General features: G+C 37.5%; 1 protein-coding gene across 3 annotated transcripts; it reads right to left on the bottom strand.

The window, feature by feature from the left end:
- Positions 1-85: 85 nt before the first annotated feature.
- Positions 86-22,174, bottom strand: THOC7 (THO complex subunit 7). Of its 3 annotated transcripts, none has more exons than XM_090283895.1 (8): positions 22,095-22,174; positions 8,842-8,959; positions 7,981-8,108; positions 7,605-7,691; positions 6,013-6,070; positions 2,209-2,275; positions 2,049-2,118; positions 86-1,196 (listed from the first exon to the last, which is right to left on the bottom strand). In XM_090283895.1, exons 1-8 carry the CDS (start codon positions 22,111-22,113, stop codon positions 1,129-1,131), a joined length of 615 nt encoding a protein of 204 aa, XP_090140021.1. In that variant the 5' UTR covers positions 22,114-22,174; the 3' UTR covers positions 86-1,128. The 3 variants fall into 3 exon arrangements, with proteins under 3 accessions (XP_090140021.1, XP_090140019.1, XP_090140020.1); XM_090283893.1 differs by lacking the exon at positions 22,095-22,174 and adding an exon at positions 19,881-19,935; XM_090283894.1 differs by lacking the exon at positions 22,095-22,174 and adding an exon at positions 9,290-9,348.
- Between the last annotated feature and the right edge of the window lie 232 nt (positions 22,175-22,406).

The raw sequence follows: 22,406 nt of genomic DNA, 5'->3' as shown, positions 1-22,406 counted from the left end.
AACAGTGCTTAAAAAATGCTTTCGGAAAAATTGGTTTTTAATCCTGAGTCAATACAAGCAATTTCTGCTTTATAATTCTTACTAATAATGAGAAATAGAAACATTTATTAAGGCATAACAATTCTGCAAAAAAATTTCTCCCACGATTTTCCAGACAAAATATTAGGAAGCATTTAAAGGTATTATAAACTTAATATGAACTACAACTGAGCTCATTTAAAATGTTCATTAAAAAAATAAAAGAATTCTTATTAAAATTATAAAAATGTAACATTATTAAGGTATGATTCATGTAAAGTGTCATGTTTCTGAAGTAAAATAAATAAGAATGGAACCTAACATGTATTAAAAATATAATTCAATACTTAAGAAAATTATAGGTTATTCAGCCTTAGCTTAATTTTTAAAGAGGTCATACAATTCTTTATGCAAGACCATCTTCATAGGCTATTTATCTCAAACTACTCTTAACTTTATCAATGTTTTTCCATTGAAAATGACTCTCAAAGAACAAAACAATAGAGAGAAAATATGAACAAAATATTTAACAACCACATTGCTCAAGTATTAAGGAGAGAGATCTAGAAAGTAATGCATATGGATTAATTTTGCATTACCTCTTACACAGCGATGCTTAATATCACGGAACCTGGAACACAATGACTATTCACCACAAACATTTTGCACCCAACTTCACATGTTCACAGTCCTCCTGAAGCCTATTCGAGTACTCCATTTTCAAAAGTGGTAACAATTTACAGAAGATGACTCATTTTTCTCATGTACATCCACCTTCTCACAAGCTTCAACTTATTTTATAAGCAAATCAACATTAACAGTTAAAAACTATGAGCACAAACATTATCTGACTTTAAAAAGTTTTATTAAACATTTTTGGATGTTGCTTCCTACCTTTTAAGTTTAAGAATAAAAAAGGTATTTCAATAAAACAAATCTATGCTGAAGTAATTTTCCTGTGTGTGAAGAAATATGAATTGTACATTAACATTTAAAAGAAGAGTAGTTCACTGTCAAAACTTTAAATATCTCAAGAGAACTGCAAATTCTAAACACACTAAGATCATGTTGCTGCTTCAACAGTCTTGGCAATGGTGAGCGTTCACCTGTCTATGGCTTCGGATCTGCTTCCAGGCTTGTTTCCTGAGCCTCGTCCACATCTGAGAGTTTTTCATCATCTGCAATTGAGAATGAAACATAAATCCTTAATCAAATTTGCTTCAATTATATGTTTAATAAATACATGAGAACATGTTCGTCCTTTATTAGCCAACATATTTAAAACAAAGATGGCAAAATGACAGCTCAAGGCCGCAATTAGCACACAAGTGCTTAGTTTTAAGAGTTCTGTTTTGGTTGTTCTTGTGTATTAGTTGAATCAAAATGTAAAATTTATGTGATAGATTTCTCTCTCTCACACACACACACACACACACACATACACACAGACACACAAAATCTAGGTCTTAGGCTTTTCTTGAAAACAATCAGATCAGATAACACAGAAATTTCCAATATAATGAGCAAGTCTCCAGCTCCCCAAAGCACTCAATGTTCACTGAGTATGCAAATATGCTTATCACTAATTACTTCACTCACTTATCATGGTCTGCCTGGGTCATGAATTGTTACTTTATAGCAATAAACTATAATAAACCAAGAAATGTCCAAATATATCAACCTTGAATTTCTCTTAATATACACTACTGAATGTGTTTAAATCATATATTACTACAAATTCAAACTTTTCTGCATATATTCAGAAAGTCGAACAATATGAATATCTTATAACATTGTTCAGCTACACTGATGTTCTAATACTGAAGGTGTACTCTTTCTTTAAGATATATATTTTAGGAGATTGACTGAGGGAGAAGGGGTGGGCTGGGTGAGGGGAGGAAAAAGTGGGACAACTGTAATAGAACACAATAAATAAATCAAAAATTTAAAAAATGTATATTTTAAAAGGCATGCTCCTAGATCTATTAAAAATCTTCATAAACATTTGTTATGAAACTATTTCAGCTTACTTTCCAGTGTTTGCTGAAGTTCGTGGATGGTACTAAGAAGAACGTGAAACTGTTTCCGTCTCAATTCCAGCTGTGTTGACAAGAAAAAAAAAATTAATTTTAATCATATTTATCTATAAACACACATATCATGAAGTCTATAAAATACATATGCAAATACCTTGTCTTCAACACTTTCTTTAATATGTGAAAGATGCTCTAATTCTTTGCCCAGAGCCTCTAGTGCCCTGAAAAACAATAAAACTGTTATATTTTGCTAATTAGGGGAACAGAATTCACAATACCTAACTTTTTAGTTACTAAGTAGTATTTTAAAAATAAAAAAGGATGAGTTATAACACTACTAGGATGAGATATTTATTTTTGTAAATATATTTTATTATTTATGCTATTACATTTGTCCCATCTTTTCCCCCTTTGTTCCCTCCAGCCGGTACCCCCGTTCCCTCCGGCTATTCCCCCCACCCCCTTACCTTAATTCACATCCATGGGTCATGCATATAAGTTCTTTGGCTACTCCATTTCCTACATTGTTCTTAACATCCCCCCTATTTGGTACCTACCAATTTGTACTTCTTAATCCCTGCATCTTTTTCCGCAGTCTCCCCCTTCCCAACAGATAACATTCCAAATAATCTCCAGTTCTATGATTCTGTTTCTGTTCTGCTTGTTTGCTTAGTTTGCTTTTTAGATTCAATTGTTGATAGTTGTGAATTTATTGTCATTTTAATGTTCATAGTTTTGATCTTCTTTTACTTAAATAAGTCCCTTTAACATTTCATACAATAATGACTTGGTGATGATGAACTCCTTTAGCTTTACCTTGCCTGGGAAGCACTTTTTCTGGCCTCGTATTCTAAATGATAGCCTTGCTGGAGAGAGTAATCTAGGCTCTAGGTCCTTGCTTTTCATCACTTTGAATATTCTTGTCAATCCCTCCTTGCCAGCAAAGTATCTTTTGAGAAATCAGCTGATAGCCTTATGGGAACTTCCTTTGTAGGTAACTCTTTGATTTTCTCTTGCTGCTTTTAGGGTTCTCTCTTTATTTTTAAACTTTGGCATTTTAATTATGATGTGTCTTGGTGTAGTACTCTTTGGGTTCATCTTGTTTGGGACTCTGTGTTTCCTGGACTTGCATGTCTATTTCCTTTGCTAAATTAGGGAAGTTTTCCTTCATTATTTTTTTACATAAGTTTTCAACAACTTGCTCTTTCTCTTCTCCTTCTGGTACCCCTATGATTCAAATGTTGGTATGTTTGAAGTTGTCCCAGAGGCTCCTTAGCCTATCCTTGTTTTGGGGATTCTTTTTCCTTCTTGCTGTTCTGATGGAATGTTTTTTCCTTCCTTATGTTCCAAATCATTGATTTGATTTTCAACTTCATCCACTCCACTGTTGGTTCCCTGTAAATTCTTCTTTATTTCACATAGTGTAACCTTCACTGAGTTCCCTGAGCATCCTAATAGCCAGGGTTTTGAACTCTGCATCTGATACATTGCTTATCTCCATCTTGTTTAGTTCTTTTTCTGGAGTTTTGTTTTGTTCCTTCATTTGGGCCATATTTCTTTGTCTCCTCATTTTGGCAACCTCCCTATGTTTGTTTCTATGTATTCAGTAGAACTGCTCTCACTCCCTGCCTTAGTAGCATGGCCTATTGTAGAAAAGTGCACAGGTAAGCTGGATGCGGTAGAGCCTTAGGTAATTGCAAGTGCTGGGCAACCTGTTTGAACCAAGTTGATGCAATCTTCATTATGGTGTTGCCGCTCTGTGGTGCTGTATTGGGGAGGGCTCACAAAGTGGGCAATGCCTTTTGTCTGGCCTCTAGAGTTTTGTATGGGAGGATGCTGTCCCCTGGCACTCACCCTGATACCAGACACTTCGGTTTCTCCCTGTATGCCACTGGTGCACTTCCAGCTGCTGCCCCAGTGCTGGAGCCCAGAGGGAGTGAGTCTGCTGTCCCAACTCCACTGGTTTTTATAACTAGAAGTTATGAGGACTTATATTCCTGGCTCTGGAACCTTGGGCTAGGTGGTCAGATCCCTCATCCTCGAGGTATCCCTCCTGATTTTTATCTACCACACATGGGTGTGGGACCGTCCACTTCACATCTTCGTGACTCTGAGCATCTCTGCCCCTCCTTCTTATCTGGATGAATGTGGCTTCTTTAATTCCTTGTTGTCAGACTTCCATACAGTTCGGTTTTCTAATGTTTCTAGGTGATAGTTGTTTTGTATTTTAGTTGTAATTTTTGCTGTGGTTGTGCAAGGGAGCGAGCCATGTTTACCTACGTCTCCATCTTGCTATGATGAGCCTTTTTGCTAATATAATTTCTTCTTAACTTCTAAATAGGCACTTTCTTTCATTAAAATTAAATTTCTAGATATTCTTTAAAGTACAGGAAAGCTACAGATAACAAAATATCAAACCTCAAGAATGGATAAATTTAACAACATTTTACCATACTTATTTCAAGTTTTTTTTTTTTTAAAGAAATAAAACATTGCAGGTTAATTGTTGATTAATTTGAAATACACTTGTAACCTTACCTCCAATCCTCTATCTGAAACTGTTTTTTTTCCTTTACCTCCCACTTAGGCAATCACTATATCATTCCAATCCTTTTTAAAATGTATATGTATATATTTGTATCCCTAAATTCCATGCAGTGTTACAATATAATATTCTGGGGTGCTATAACTTTTATAAATGATTGTAACTCTACATGTACTTTAGAAACTTAAGAATAATTTAATATTATATATGCCTTGTTTTTCTTTTCTCTGATTATGTTTTTGAGATCTATATTTAAAAAGTACTTTATTCTTTTCATTTTTTAAAAGATTTTATTTATTTATTTATTTTTAGAGAAAGGGGAAATGATGGAGAAAGAGGAAATGATGGAGAAAGAGGGGAGAAATATTGATGCATGAGAGAAACATTGATTGTCTCTCACACGTCCCTAACTGGGAACCTAGTCTGAAACCCAGGCATGCGCCCTGACCAGAATTGAACCAGTGACCTTTTGGTTTGCAGGGCAACACCCAATCCACTGACCCACACCATTCAGGGCTACTTTTATTCTTTTAAACTGCTATTTAGTATTATACTATATGAGTAGACCATATTCTATTTATCATTTTCATATTAATGCCTATTATATGCATTTATTTTAGAACTATAGCAGTAAGGCAGGAAAAATAAAATCTAATCAACAGTATTAGAATACATCATATTGACTATCTTATCCTTTTGGAGCATATAAAGTTTACCCATAAAAATGGATAGGCTAATATGTATACATTTATATATAAAGATTAACACTGTATCAGATGTATAGGCTAATATGTTCTACCATTCTGTGGGTTGTCTTTTTACTTTGCTAATGTTGCCCCTGGCTGGTTTGGCTCAGTGGATTGAGCATCGGCCTGCGAGCTAAGTGTCGCTGGTTCGATCTTCCAGTCAGGGCACATCAGAGAAGGAAAACTCTGACTCCAAAAAACCTCCGCTGCCTTGCGGCATACCTCTTCAGGGGAAAGGCTAAGGGAGTAAACCCCGACAGAAAATCCGGAGCTGGAGTCCCTAAGGCGGTTTGACGTTGTAGTCAACACCGACAACTCCTGCGGCGCACCTGAATCCAAGCTGTATTGACTCCGTCTTTCTCTTGGACCCTTCAGCTGCGAAGAGAGGGGGGGTCTGCTGCATGGGCAACAGCAGACCCTCCATATCACCCTGCCCAGGTTCTGTAGCTTCAGCTTCACTGGAGAGGACACTCCAGCGTCATCGCAAGATGTCGATTCAACACGGGAGGAGACAGATACCGTGTCACTCCCGAGTCGGACTGCACAGCCATTCTCGGCAGTGCAGATAGACTCTTAAGAAGCTACACCATCGTCTCTCGAGACGGACGGCTGCCACCGCCGACGATATATAAAAATTAGTTACTTTCAAGTAAAGCTCTAAACTTACTTTAATGTCTCATGTCTGTCTGGATGATGCTGAATCACTTTTGCCAAAGCATCGTATTCTGAAATATATAAAAATATTTACCATCTTAAGGTTTTTTTGAATTTGGATATCAAAACAAAATGAATAATATCACAAATCTCTCCTAATCACTTTCCTAGTACTAAAGAGATGAAAACATTGCAGGATGGAAAGGGTATTGCCAGTTTCACGTGATTCAGATATAATTGTAATGAAACATGACTTCAAATGTTCCAAAAAACAAGGACTTAAGCTCCTACTCTGTATTTTGTTTACCAATTCATGGGCAGAATACAAGGGGCCAGCCAAAGCATAAGTGATCTGAAAGTCATTACTGATCGTCAAATGGACTGATTCTAAAGAGGATTGTATTTACTATTTGCCCAGCATATAAAAGATCAGCAAGGTAAATATATCATACCATGAATTTCAGATCTTAGATAACAGCAAATTATACTTCACTCATTCTAAAGGTAATGATTTCAGAAACTTAGAAGTGATTTAAAATCCAGGAACCTTGTTTCTGCTCCACTGAGACTTCCAGGATAAGTCATGTATCTCCTGTTAACTTTCTCTTGAATGACAAATGGCAGCATTCATTTAAAAGCTTCATTAGTCAACAAAAACAATGTAAAACATTTTAAGAATTTAGAATTAATATTAATTATTAAATAAGCTGGTACATCTTGCTGTAAATTTGCCACTGAAATCAAACACTAACTTTTAAAAATAGGGAGTTCAACATCATCTTAATTAGCTCATTAAAAATTAAATTTATTGTTTTAGAAATCAGCATATTTGATAAGTTCTATTTTTAGTAACTTTTTTAGATTACAAAATAATACATGCTCAGTGTAAAAAAAAAAAAAAAAAGGAAAAGGAAAAATTTAAGCCATAAAAACCTACAACCCTCAAATAACCATTAACATTTTCCACTTTCTTCTAGTTTTTCATATATGTCACAATTCTGATTATACGTTATATTTTTACCTTTCTTTCAATTTACATATAGTATGAACAATGCCCTGCCATTACAAATTATTTTGAAATAGTTTTTATGGATTGCAATGACATACCCTAATTTAAAAACAAAAGAGATCAAAACAAAACAAAATTTAACATTCCTCTTATTATTTTGGCAGCTTATAAATGTATGCCTCTTTTGTACAAAATGGGCTTAAACTCTTTTTTTTAAGTAGCTCAATTAAACAAACAAATAAACAACAAACAAAACCCTAAATCTAGTGTACTTGTATAAATAGCCTTTGCTGATTAACTATAATTTTATTTAGGCAAAGGGATCTGAAGACAGAAAACAAATAAACAAAAACCTGAACACTTAAGAAATATGTGCATAATCAATTCAATCCAGGGGGAAAAAAGTTTTTTCAGCATAGCCTTCCTTCTCTATTTTAAAGAATAATATAATTTTAAAGAATTAATTTGGCTCCTAATTCTTTTTTATAATTCAGGTTAATTCTAGCTGAAGATTCTACCTCACAACATTAAAAACAGCATAAAAATACTAGTTAATAATAAAAGTACTTGCATACTAAAGCCCACAAAACCCGTACCTTGGCGATTTTTTCGTATTCGTTTTGCTTGAAGAATTTGTTTTTTGCACTCAGCAATTTTTTCATGTGCTCCAGCAATGCTACATTCTACATAAAAAGTTTAAGATAATCATAACAACATGTATAATCTCCATCCATTTTCAACTTTAAAGTATTTTTATATTAGTTCTGTTGCTAATAAAATTGATGCTAACGTATAAAAAAGTTATAATTTAAAATACTGTATCGTATTAAAATACATTTTTGTAACTAATTTTACTATACTCTTACTATTATTATTTTACCAATAATCAAATAAAAATGTTAGCAGCTCTTATTTCCTTGAGGCTATAAAAATTAAAATCAGATAAATATTAATTACTTTAGGTTACTTTACCTATTTCTTTGTAAATTTTTTCATAATTTTCCATTTCTCTGAGATTCATATCATATACAAGCAAAGTTTTGCCCATTGAAAATTCACATTGCGACAGTGTACTCAGCATACGTTGGTACTGGCTGTATCTAATAAAAGAGAGAGAGAAAAAAAGAATAAAGATTTTTGAGGATTACCAAAGTTGAAATATTTATAGTGTAAAGATTTGCTAATTATATTAAGTTCTGAGAGAATCCTTTGCTTTATTGAAAATAATTTAGAATATCTGGCCCTTATGTTTTCTTTTTCCAAATGTACTTGAATTCATAAACTGCTTTATTTACAAATGCAAATATGGAACTGTTGTTCCTATCAATAAGCTTAATTCAAACAGCTACACGCTTGAATTTTGCTTTTAATACTTTACATATTTCGACCAGATATTTTAAATCTTCAAAATTCTGTTCTTACAATTTTTTCACTCCATACATTTATGTGAAAAGCTAATCCAAATGACAAAATTTTTCTAATTTAAAAAAAATTATTAAATATATGTAAAACTTTGCAGCAACCTATTAGCTTACTAAAAAAAGAACATTTCATTTAGATATTTAAACTCTTATCAGCTAAAAGTGGTGAAATGATGGCCTGGATTTAATCTTCATTTCTTCTTACCACTATGCCTTCTGCTCATTTTAATAAATATAAAGCAGGCCTCTCTAGTGAGAGAACTAAGGCCAGAAAAATCTACTCTTGATTATCCAAGAGTTGACTTAATTGGACATTTAAGGTGAGTAAAAATCTGCAATATTAACAGGATTGTATATAAGGTCTAAAATCATATCAGGACATTGGTATAAAAACAATAGTAAACAGAAATACCCCTCTTCCTGGGACCCAGAATTGCACCATTTAATGAAACTTTTCACTAGCAGATTAATTCTGCGATCATCTCCAGCACCATCTCCATCAATTAGGAGACGCTTCCGTATGACTTCATCTGGAGGAAAGAAGAACGATGTGAATTAAAAAGACCATTTGGCTCTTGTTAATTTCAGGAACAATAACCAATATCACTACTCATTCATTCATCCAAAAGAAAATTATTAAAATGTAAATGTACTCAATGCTACTGGACTACACACTTAAACATTGTTAAAATGGTCAATTCTATATTATGTAGGTTTTACTACTACCTATACATAATAGTTATTGTCCATTTGTGTCAGGCACTACTCTAGGGACTGGGGTTGTAGCAGTAGAAAGCCATGCCCTCACAAAACTTTCATTCTACTTGCTAGGTTGTTGAGTAGAATTAATTTTCAGGTACCATCAAGGAAATAAGCCAATAGCTGGATAACTTTTTTGGGAAAAACCCGTTCAGACAGAAGGAAGACTGAAGTGTTCATATCCCTCTTACTAGTGTGAGGTCCTGGTAAAAGGGATAGAGAGAAAAGAGGATTTAAGGATATAGTGGCAGACTAGGAAAAAGGATGAGAGATAGATCAGAGACAAAGGAATGGATTTGTTTTTTAAACTGTGTAATTTACTTATACTTCAATGTTCCTTCCCATGAGGTTTTTTTTGTTTTTGTTTTTTGTTTTTTTAAACAAGTCAGTCTCACTTTTGCTCTAGAGCAAAGAAAAAGAGAAATTAGAAAAGTAGCATAGATGATTATGATGAGTAAGAAGTGGTCTGGCAGCCAGGAGCTAGTGTTCTTCATGGACAAAATCATGCTGGATCACAAGAGAAAGGGAATTTGAAACTGCACTATAATTATCACTTTCACCTATCAGAATGGTAAAGATCAAAAGGCCCAATAATAACAATGTTCACAAGGGTGCTGAGAAACTGCATTTACACTGATGGAATGTAAACAGGTACACTCTTTGTAGGACAAATAAGCAAAAACAAACAATATTTAAAATGCACATTCTAGGAATCCATAATATAGATACATGTGCACCCATGCAGAAAGATAAATGTAAAGAGATGTCCTTAAGATTGTTGTTTGTAGAGGAAAGATTGCAAACCTAAACATTCACCAGGAAGAAACTGTTTAAATTATAAAACATATTATGCAGCCAAAGAATAGTGTGGGTGTATATGCTACTGCTAAAAAAAACCGAAACAAAACCCTCTTTAGATATGTTAGGTAAAATGAAAACAAAACAGGTGCACAGAAGTTTGTAGCTTGTTGCCATGTGTAGAAAAGGGGAAGTGTGGTGTGTGTCTGTGTATATGTGTACACATCACACGAGGTGTGTTTATGTATTCAGAGAATATCTTTGGAAGGATAAACACGAAACTGGTAATACTGGTTGTTTCCGGTAAGAGAGATGACAAAGAATGAGAAAATATTTAATTTCCTAAATTGTGTTTGTTTGGTTTTTAACATGTGCATGCATTTTTAATAAAAAATTTTAAAGTGTGAATAGTTCCTGGAGAGCCTGCCTGATGAATCAACAACAAAAATCTTTAAACAGTTCCTATGTGTAGGCAGACGTATTTTTGAGCACAGGTGCAGTGGTGATAAACTCTAGAAGGCAGATGGCTTGTTTTAAAATTTATTGTGACATCAGATAAACATTTTAGAATTGGGTTTTGTTCTCAGAGTCATGGCTTTGATAGGCTGCTCAAAATACAGATTCATCAGGTGTTTTAATTTTACACTTTAAAATACAAAGGAATGCTTTCCATTTTTAACCACCAACAATGATATTTGAGGAGACTGAGGCAAAACAGTCCTGGAAGAGATTAAAATGCAGAAAATAGACTGATTTTTTTTAAAACCACAAAAATGTTTTAACTTTGTTACAATAAAAGTAAACATAACAATGGGTAAGCAGTCTGGTGTTCAACTGATAACTGTTCAATTCCTTTGCCAGTTGTCTTACCTTTGCTTTTCCAAGCCTCCCACCTCCAGCCCTTCTTCCTCCCAGATGCCTAGACATACTAGTTATTGAGGACCAGGGATTTCAAATGTAAATGCATTCAAGGAATAGAGAAACTGGGGAGTGGTTACCCTAAGGGAAAGTTATTACCAGAACTTATTTTTCAAGAGATTCAAGTTTAGTAACTAACCACCCCCCAAAAAAAAGTTTCAAACAGATTTGCTATCATTCCACCTGTATACTTAAAATCTGTGCACTTTTATATATGCATGTATTATCCTAATTACAAAAGTTTTTGAAAAATGTTTAAAACAGTGTAAAGGCCAAATAAACTTGGGAAAGGGTTCATGAGGACCAGTCCTATGTCTTGTTCATTCTTTTTCCTCCCTAGCCTCTCACACACTCTGTCTACATTTCTGATGATCAATAAATATTTTAAAATTGGATTTGTAGTGCCTGCCTGGGACCATCCGCCCTCCAAAGAGAGCATGGTCTACATAAAACACTAACAAGAAGTAACAGGCAATTGTCTTATCTTCAGGTCCACAGCAGAGATTTCTCTTTTTGAACAAAAGACATGAATATCTGATCAATGAGCAGATGTATCTGTCTCTAAGGTACCACAGCAAGTTCTGAGGATGTGAAATAAAGGCCCACGTTATTTCACTCTAGTTGAAGAAATAACAAACATATGAATACACATGCACAGAAGAGGCTGTGATTGTTAAGTGACTGACACAGACACACAGTAGAAGAGATTAGGAGGAGAAATCCCTTTGGCTCAGGGGTTTTAGGGAAAGCTGAATTTGAGCTGTTCTTTTGACGTTTAAAATCAAGCAAAAAAGCTAAAAGGCATCTAACAAAATTTCAAGTAATATATAACCTTTGAACCAATAATGCTAGATTTACTTGCGTATGTGAAATATGACATATGTCCATTAACAGGGGACTAGTTAAATAAATTCTGGTACAGGAATATGATGAAATAGCATGAAGCTATAAAAAAGCAATAACATCAACGTGCTGACAGAGCGGTCACTTAAGATAATTTGTCAAACAGCAAGGTGAAGAACTGTATGTTTGGCATGTTTCTTTTATATAAAAAATGAGGGGGAATAAGAATATATATTCACATGTGTTTATAGTCACAAAGATACCCTGAAATGATATACAAGAAACTAATAAAAGTGAGAGAGAGGCAGTATTAAGGGAATAGGTGGGATTAGTCAAAGAACCCGTATAAAAGACTCATGGACATGGACAACGGGGAGGGATATGATTGCGGGAGAGGGGGTGGGTTGGGTGGGGGAGAGAAATTAGGGGAAAAGGGGACAACTGTAATTGAAAAACCAAAATAAAAAAAAAATAAAAATAAAAAAAAAAGGGAATAGGTGGGAAATGGGCTGGAAGATGAGAAATATCTTTTTATATTATTTGCTTTTGAACCATATGCATACTCAAAATCTGTTAGCTGTCATTTGAAAAAGAAAGCTATAAAGTAGTGAAGGTATCATAGGCGTTTGTATATGTCCAAATGCAACACTGTACACATTGAATATGTGCAAGTGTTTATATATCAATTATGCCTCATAACACGGTTAAAAAAGATAGCAAGCTAAAGTCCTTTTCCTGGCCCCCATTCCAGACAGGGAGAAAGATGTAAACTGCAGCAGCTGGATCAGGCACATGCCTACCCTCAAACATCAGCGAGGATGTGTCAATGAAGACAAATATCAGGACCCAACCACATAAAGGCTGTTTGTGGTCAGATTGTGAGAGTCTGCACCCGTAAAAGCCATACTAGTAGACCTGGATCTTGCTGTTAGGCAACTAGGAGTTTCTAAAGATTCATGGGCAGAACTTTCTGCAGGATTATGCTGAGGGCTGGAGAAAGGCCAAAGGCAGGAACGGTAGTTAGGAGGCTACCAAAGCATATACAGTTAGGAGCTAAAATAGCATGAATTAAAGTAGAGATTAGAATCACGGGTCCTGGAAGGCAGGTCAGGGCTGAGAAGAGACTCGGTTAGGAGAAGACAGGGCCAATGCCAACACTGGGAGGCACAAGAAGGAGTCTGGTATGACCTGTCTGGTAGCCCCAGCTGAGGATTCCGTCAAACCACTCAAGGCCACTTTCTGGGGCTTTAGTCCTATCCCTGTTTTAAGAGCAGAGCATGTCTTCACAGCCAAACTACTGGGCCAGAAGTCAAAACTGGGGCCATTCTTCTGATCAGCGCAGTGTACGTGACCAATATTTAACTTGATTTGTAAAATGGGAATGAAACTATCTACTTTGTAAGACTGCCATGAAATTTTATGAAAATATATATAAAGGAGCATAATGCCTGTTCATAGTAGAGAATCAGGGGGAAGAAAGGTATCCTTATCTTTATGTTAAATTTAATCTACAACTTGTATCATCCTAAAAATGCTAAAAAGTGAGTAAATGTTTAATATTTATAGATAAATCAATATACTTAGATATTATGCATTTATGCATACAACAGTTTGCCCAATTATGATCTCTCACAAATTTGCTTCTGTCTCAACTCCATATTGTAAGGTCACAATAGTTCTAGCTTAAACTGCATGGACAGTTGCCGAAAAAATTCTCTGGGGATGAGAACTACTGAAAAACGAGATATAAAGCAAAGCATAACTCCAACAACGACAAAAATCAAACAAAGGGATGAGGTGCCAGTTTGAAAATAGGCTCTGCTCTTGTGAAATTCAAGAATGGCCTGCTGCTGATGGTTCCTAACACACGTGGTATGTGCATTATTATTTTTAATGATACCTCATCCATTAGCTCTAGATTGAACACAACTAAAACATGTTTTGTTTACTATATACATTGACTTCATAAACCATATCATGCTTGAAGCCCTTTATAAGCAATATGAATGCTAATGTTAATGATTCTGGTAGACCATGGCTCACCCTATAAAAATAGTACAGCTGGCTTAGAATCTATTTTATTGATGTTATCAACATCATTCATTAGTAGTCATAATTACTTTCTTTACTGACTATGAGGATCAAGACCATCTGTAAAGAGATTTTAAACCCAAATACTTAATATCTGCCTAGCGAATGGTGGTTTTCCATTTGACTTTAGGTTTACAGGGAATTCCCACTGCATTCAGTTATATTGTAGGTTGTACCATAATTATACTTACAAAACGGTTGTACTACTCAAAAATCACTTTAAAATCAGTTTTGACACGTGTATGCTAATAAGCAAATATTCACTCACAAAATTGAGATGCATGTTAGACCCCTTCCCATCTTATCTGCCAACCTCTACATAGAAGAAATATAAAATTACTTAAGATGCTAAGCCTCAAGAAGTCTTTTCAGGGGGTTAGATTTTAATGTGCATTTTCCATAAACAGGGAGGTAGGAAGAAATTTTTCTTTTATAATTACTAGGTCAATTCTCCATTTCCAAGCCTCTTGTCAGGTGACACAACCATTTAAACTGTGTTCTCATTTTAGTGTGGAAAGACAATCTCTCATAAACCCAGATTAATATTCCTTTTAAAACCCATAGTTGCTATTCCTCATAGTAGCTATTAGAACCTCCACTGCGAAACAACTTTTAAGAATATCTAAGAATAAATATTCAAAACGGAAAGAGGAAAATAATTTGGAAAATAATAACGGTGGGCCAACTTCCAAAATACATCTTTAGGGACAGGTCAAGGCTTGACAGCCAATGGCAAGAGGTTCATTGTTAGGTAACCTCCATCTAGTGTCAAATTTTACTCCCCACCCTCACAGCACTGCAACCTCACCTGCTCCTAGGAAATAGCAATCTTGGGACCTACCAACAATTATTAGCATTTCCTTTCTAAAGGCAAGTTAGCAAGGAATTCTGTAGGCACACAAACCCACCACTGGCATTTTCAAACCCTCTGGATCCAAACTGAAAACCACAAGACGGGATAACAATCTGAGATAGGATTACAGTGGAAAAACAGCTGGCTAATAGGGCAATGTAGTAAATATGTATCAAAATTAAAATTATATATACCGTATGACCTGTATTCTAGAAATTATTCCCACAAGTGGGCAAAGACATCTGTGCAAATAGCTCCACTGTGACACTATTTATAAGAGTAAAATAACTGAAAATAGCTAAATGTTTTGTAAGTTAGAATATTACACATTTATACAAAGGAATGAGGTAGGAAAAGCTCCAAGCTCTATCATTAATTACAGGAGTATAATACAGAAGAGTGTGGAAACACTTATACAAGGGGGAATCCATAAAAAGGAATTTATTTATAAAAAATTGTGTATTCTTACATATTTAAACTCCGGTCACCTTCAAAGTACTCTCCATTTGATGCAATATTTCTGTCGAGACATTTTTTCCCACAACTCAAAAGTTTCTAAATTCGGCTACTTTGATGTAAAACTCTTAGTGCTTCTTTTACCTCTTGCACATCGGCAAGGCATTTTCCTTTGAGGACTTTTTTTTATCCAGGAAAACAAAAAGAAGTTGCTCGAGACTGGGTGCATAGGGAGGGTGAGCATGGGGGTCATGCCATTTTTGGTCAAAAACTGCTAAACGCTTAGTGTGGTGTGGGCAGGTGCGCTAGTAAGTCACCCATCATGAAATGGGCAAACGTGTTGAAAGAGGCTTCAAACAAAATTCACTGAAGCCAAATGCAGCCTCTCATAACACCACCAGTTCGTACACTGATATAGATGGATTCGTAGAACACTCACCTAGCGGGGGAATTCTATATTACAAGGGGCCCCCACTCTAGAAGATAATTCCAGGTTTTTTGGGTCTTCTCCCTCATATAAAATTTTAAAGGATATATACATATTGGCATATTAACAGATATATAATGCTTGCAATGCGCTAAGTACTGTTCTAAGTGCTTTTCACATATAAACACATTTAATCTGCAGAACAGCCCTAATAAGTATATATTAATCCTATTTTACAGATCCAAGTAAAAAAAATTTTTTTTACTTGCCCCAAATTAAATGTCACAGGAAGTAAGGAACAGAGCTGGGACTCAAACTCAGGAGTCTGGAACTACAGAAGGTGCTTTTTATCTTCTATGGGCATTTAAAAATCATTCTGGAAGGCACACGAAAAAGTTTCTAGTGATTACCTTTGGGGGAGGGATTAGTAATGGAAGGTAATTCCAGGAAGGTGCTTACTTGTCATATTTCCTCTTGAATTTTCTCATATGTATTACTTTAAAAAAACATTAACAGTGGTTATCTAGGTGGTGAACTTAATGGTCATTTTGAGGTATTTTCCTTCATTTTTTTCTGTATTAAAAAGTTCTAATCAATTTCCTTAATAAGTCAATGATGTATTAACAACTAGAAGGAAACTGGCTTGACCTGAACTGTTAACAATAAGAGAAACTAAGGCCATGTAAAAACAATGTGCGTGCAAATTCCTGTTAGATTTATCATTAGCTCACCACCTCTCAAGAGTTCTTAAGCTGAATTACATTTATTCCATTGTGTTAGATTCCTTATGGTAAAATAACACCTAGACCCTCCTTTCAGGAAGCTTAAAATCATTAAAAACAATTTTTAAAGCCAACTCTATTAGAGACTCAGAAGTGGAAGGTGGAAAAAATTAGATAATTTGACTCCTTTATGAAAATACTGATTTCTCACAAGATACTTAGGACCAGTCTAAAGAAATTGCTAGTGCCAAAGTAAATTACTAAAACCAAAATTAAATTTTAGAAAAGCAAAAATATTGTGTTTACGGCCTTTGTTTTTCTCTAGATTTATTTAAACATTAAGAGTATGGTGCTAATAAAATCAAGACTGAGACTCCAATCTTGCTTTGTGAAATCATTTATTTTGGCTAAAGAAACAATATTTAATAGTTGAATAGTAGTAGTAACCTCTGCGCTGGGGCCACAGCCTAAGATACAAAGTGGGAAAATTCATTGGCACTAGTAGGAAAACAAAAAACCCATGTACCCACAAACATCTAATTAACATTGGAACAGCAACTGAAATAGAAATAACAGCAGCAGCAGCAGACACTTATACAGTGTTTATACACTCCTATTTGATAACCACACATTTGTTTGTTTCCTATCACTCTGAAAAGTGTCCTGGTTTGGACAATAAAATAAACAGTCATTCAAAGTGCTTTATATATAGTATTACATACACTTCATCCCTGAAACAACCCTACAGAGTGTGTATTATCTTCCTTTACAGATTAGTGGTGTCTCCTCTGTAGTCAAAGGAAAATATAAACAATTACATGATTAGAAAATCATAGTACAGTTCTATTATTTTGTCACATTGTTCATAGGCATATTTAAAACCAGTATTTCAAGTTTTAACAAGCATATAGCCATGAATCACACATTCTAATTAAAAAAAAAAACAAAAAACTAAACACTGTCAAAACTGACAAACTCTGTTAAATGGAATGTACAGTCACATCCAGCTCCCTTCCACCCCCTTCTCATCTCCCATCTGTTGCTCTGGCATATCAATATATCTACCTAATATTCTCTCTATTGCAAAAAGGGTTCTGAAATGATTTCTATCAGGATACTGACACTGTTCAGCACCCTTAAACAATAAAAATACAAACTGTGAACATAGTTTAAATTAGAAGTGACATCTAAATGCTTTTCAGTTAGCCAAAATGCTGGGGTACAATAGGAGAGAAGAGCTTTGCCAATAACTGGCTATATGACAGTAAGTCACTGACTTCCTAAGATCTCCATTTCTCCATCTCTAAAATGACTGTGCTGGTGATAATATCGGTAGTTCAGCATCTAAAGATAACAATACCTTGTTTCTTTCCTTCCCTCTGAGGCAGGGAAGTTTCTCAAATTAATCAATATTTCCTTGTGCTTGGTGCAGGAAATAAAGAGCTTGTCTTCCAAGAGTTAGCCATTCAGTTAGCTAGGCAGACCCATATGTAAGGATAACATGAGAACACAACACCTTGTCAGGCACCTCAGATTCAGATTCATAAGAAGACAACATCCCCCATCTGCGTTCTGGAGACAAGTACTGGTATTCCTCCAACAACTTTTCAAGATGACTGAGATATCTAAACCACCCACTTCTCAGTCTTCACTGCCATCTCCCCAATTCAAGCCTACCTCAGCTCTCATTTGGAATACCCCTCATTGGCCTTCCTGCTTCCATTCTTGTTGTCCTACAATCCATTCTTTACACAGCAACCCAGAATGATCAAAACGATGTATCAGATCACTAATCTGCTTAAAATCCTCCAGTCATTTCCAAATACCGCAGAAGACAACCCAATCACCTTCCCATAGCCCAGAAGGCTCTTCAGTTAATTTTTTTCAAACTCCTTTTGTGTCACACTGCTGCTGGGTCCACCCTCAGTGGCCTCCCTTATCCTCCCTGAAGGGAGAAGAGCTTGTTTTCACCTCAGGCCTCTGTACTAGCTGTTGCCTCTCTATATGGAATACTTTTCTGGGGTCTTCACAGAGTTGACCCTTGTGGGTCTCACATTAAATGCCACTTTTGAGAGTGGCCATACCTGATCACCCTATTTTAACCTAGTTGTTGGCAGCCTTTCCTCATTACTCTCTCATACATTCTATCTAATTCATTCTCAAAACTCAATTAACTTCAGACATTATGTTCTTTTTCAGAAATTATCTTATTTACTGACTGATCACACAAAATTGCTTCTTTTCCCCAAGTAGGAGTCAGGCCTTCTCCTGTAGTTTACTGCTGTACCCAGTACCTGGCACTGTGCCTAGGAGGTATGCAATAGATATTTGTTGGCCTATCACATGTCTTTTACTTCTGCTTAATTTTTACCAAAATCTCAGTTGAAGAAAAGCATATTTATAGAGAATTGCCTAAAGAAGTTATAGTTTGCCCTTTCCTCTATGATCTAGATATTCTTAAAGCAAACAAGCAAAATATAAATAAATAAATAAACCTTGTTTTAAATTAAGGCAGACCAGCAAAGCTATTCACCTAAACCACATAGTCTATTGGGTTTAGAATGCTTTCTGACTTGTGATTTAGCCTTGTTTGACCTAGTAAGTAATGTGCTAATTTACAGCCCAATGATCCTCGGTATTGCAAAGGAGTTAATGATATGACACTGGCTTTTCTTTATAAGCACACCAAAGATAAATTTTCCTCCAGCATTTAAAAAAAAGCTTGTTCTGGTTATCTAATGTTACCTTCTCTCGTAAACACTACATCACAGAATAGGCCAGCTCCTGCCTCTTGGAACCACTGCAGCTTTCCTAATAAGTGTACCCTAGCATTTTGAGGATCACCCCCAGTTCTAACTTCCTCTTATTTTTTCTAGTCTTCATGTTCTTTTTGCCCTGCTTTCTCATCCATTTATTTTGCGTTTAATCATATAGCGAGCTGCTGTAAATATCTTCTAGAAAAAGCCAAGTTAAGTGTTAAGGGCTACAGTAGCAATATATATGAAATAATGTGGTTACAGGTGAAAGGTTAACTGGTTCTAGGAAAGAGAAAAGGGAAATGGATGAGGTAGGTCTGTCTACAGAAAAGGAAAAGTGTATACAGATTAAGAAGAGGAAGAAGGCACAGTTCTCATCCAAGGAAAGTGGAGGAGAGATGAGTAAACCAGCTCTTACATTTAATATTTACTGAACATTATTATGTATCAAAAAGCACTTTACAACTTCTATTGCATTTAATCCTCAGAACAACCCTATGAGGTAGATTTTATTATTATCCCCATACAAAGAATGAAACTGAGGCTCAAAGAGGTTCACTAACCTGCTCAAGGTCAGACAGCTTGCATATGTTAGTTCCTGTGGCCTCTCAGGATGTGGGGGGCATCTGACTGCAGTCCCTAACTTTAGCAGTACCCATCTTTCCTTCTTATCTCCTATCTGATAAAACCTCTCTCCTTTGAAGTTCTCTACCTCAATAAATAGAGAAGTACAGGAGCATGAACAAGTATACAGTCACTCCAACACCTGGGATAATCCTCATCCTTCCCCTCACATCCACTCAGTCATTGAAACCCTGACATACTCACTCATAAATTTCTCTCCCACATCTCCACTTCTCTGCATTCCCACTTTGCTGGAGCTCCCATTAACTCTTATAAGGACCACAGCAGTAGTAGCTGAGAGACAGGAAGAATAATGGTAAAGGGCAAGAACTCTGGAGCTAGACAGCATAGTTTTGAGCCCAGGTTCTAGACTTACTATCTGTGCAACCTTGGGCAAGTTACTTAACATCTTGGTGCCCTAGTTTCATCTGTAAAGTGGGGACAATAATTAGAACACTGTTTGACTCACAATAAATACTATTATAAATGTTAGAAGTAGGGGAGGGAACTCCTCACTTTCATCATTTTTCGCACAGCAGACTATAGTAGCCCTCTTTTTTAGTGCAAATCTGATTACAACAGACCAATGTTAAAAACATTTAACGATTTCCCATTGCCCTCAGAAATCTCTGGCTCATAACTTTTAAAATTCTAGCCAATATTTGTCATGTTTCAGTTTTTCCCACACTTTGGGGCCTTGTACAAGTCATGCCCTACCTGGAACTCCATCCAACTATATTTATTCATCCTTTATGATGGAATTAAGGGTAACTTTTTCAGGGAGGCTTTCTGATCTCCAAGAATGATTCAAGTAATCTTTGTTACATGCCTCTACAGTTCCCAACCTTGGTAACATTGGCTATGCTTGAAACTAATTATCCAGCGTGTCTTTCCCACCAGACTGTAACCTCAGAGGAGCAAAAGGTCCTGCCTGTTGGTTCTGGGTTGTAAGCCTAAAGTCAAGCCCAGGTGGGATGAATATCTACTGAATCAATGAAACTGGAATGAAGAAAAGTTAAATTTTCCCATGTAGTTCCTGGTACTTTAAGAACCGCTCCCCCCCCCAATCTACTCCTTATCACACCCATAAATTTGGGCCTATTACCCTTCTTCCCATTGTGCAGCTCCTTACTGTGGAAACCTGTCTACACCCAACTCTTCAGAAGTGTCCTCTCCACAGGTATCTATGACTACTAGTTCCTCTCTCTTCAAATAAACCTGGCGTCCCTATATTTCCCCTTCCCAGAGATCAAAGGACTTCCTCCCTAACTGGATAGCTTCTTGGGTTCTCCCTCCGCTGCCCATCATGCCAGTCCACCTTCCTCAAGGCCTCAAGCTATTTTATTTCTGCTCTCAGTCCACAGACCACCCTCGCGGCCCCTCCTCACCTAGGACATCGTCCTCAACTGCCCTCGCAGCTTTCCACAAACCCAGCCTCTGCCTCTGCCCCTCCCCCATTCCGACAGATGAAGCGCCCTCCCCAAGCCGTCCACACACTCAATTCTCTAATTGTCCTCATCTATCCTAGGTGGCTCCATCCCTGCACTGGCTCCTTACCTCACCAGTCTCCCACGCACACTCACCGACTGTCCTTCAGAAGCGGTCCACATCGACTCCTCTACAGTACTGTCCCGGCGCCCTCTCTCCAACCCCAACTCAGAGGCGGATTTAATGGCAGGAGCACCCCGCACGTGCCTTGTTCCCCGACTTCAAAGGGGCCTCGCAAAACCCCAGCTTTACACTTTTTTCTAATGACACCAAGTTTGGTTTCATTATTACGCTGCATAAAATATGGTTAACATGTATTTTTATTTTCCCTCTCTCTTTTTTTTTAAGGGGCCCAATATTTTCTCCTGCGCCCGGGGCCTCAACCGACCGTAATCTGCCTGTGCCCCAATCCCAACCCAGGGCCAGTTCCGGGTCCCCCTGAGATGCACCCCATGGTGAGGGGCCCTTCCCATTCTGTCCTTAGGGCTCCTCCAGGTGTTACCGGTGACACCACCGGTACACCAGTCCTGGACCTTTTCTCCTTCCCGGCTGGCCCCAACCCCGCCCCATCGCCGGATTCCCACTGCTTCCCATGGCTGTCCACACACCATGTGGACCCCTGCGGACCCGGGATACAGGGCCTCCTCGGCCTTCTCCACCTCCTCCCCTTTGAGGCTCCTCGTAGCCCACCACCACACCAAGCGCTCCCTTAGCTCGTCCCCGACAGTCGGAACCCTTTCCAGGCACCACCCGCCCACGTGCGTCCCCAGCACCCGACACAGCTTCCCCAGGGCCCAGCGTGGCCTCCCAGGAGCAGCCCGGGAGTCCGCGGGGCCCCAGGGTTATGCCTGGGGACGCCACGGGCTCCAGGAAACGGCCATGCAGGCCTCTGCTACCAGGACCCAGCCAAGGTAGCGGGAGCAGCCTCACCATCAGTCACGGCTCCCATGGCGTGCGCTGCGGCGGCGGCGGCGGCGGCGGCGGCGGCGGCGCAGGCTGAGGCGGCGGTTGGCGGCAGCGGCGGCGGCGGAGGTCAAACTCCCACAATGCAGCCGGGTAAACAGCCATGGAGGCGGAGGCGGCGGCGCCCGAGGCCGTCCGCTCCGACGCCTGAGCCGCGCTGCGCCGCCGCGGGACCTGCGCTCTTCACGCTCCCCGCAGTCCCCTGGGGCGGCTGCGGTCGGCACGTGTGGGAGCCTGGTCAGGCAGGCAGCAGCCCCAGCTGCAGCTTGGTCCCCGCCG

This window comes from Furipterus horrens, unplaced genomic scaffold (assembly GCF_987537825.1).
Source record: "Furipterus horrens unplaced genomic scaffold, mFurHor1.1.pri manual_scaffold_7, whole genome shotgun sequence".
NCBI lineage: Eukaryota > Metazoa > Chordata > Mammalia > Chiroptera > Furipteridae > Furipterus > Furipterus horrens.
Note: the sequence above shows the minus strand (reverse complement) of the source record. Positions and strands in the feature narration are given on the sequence as shown.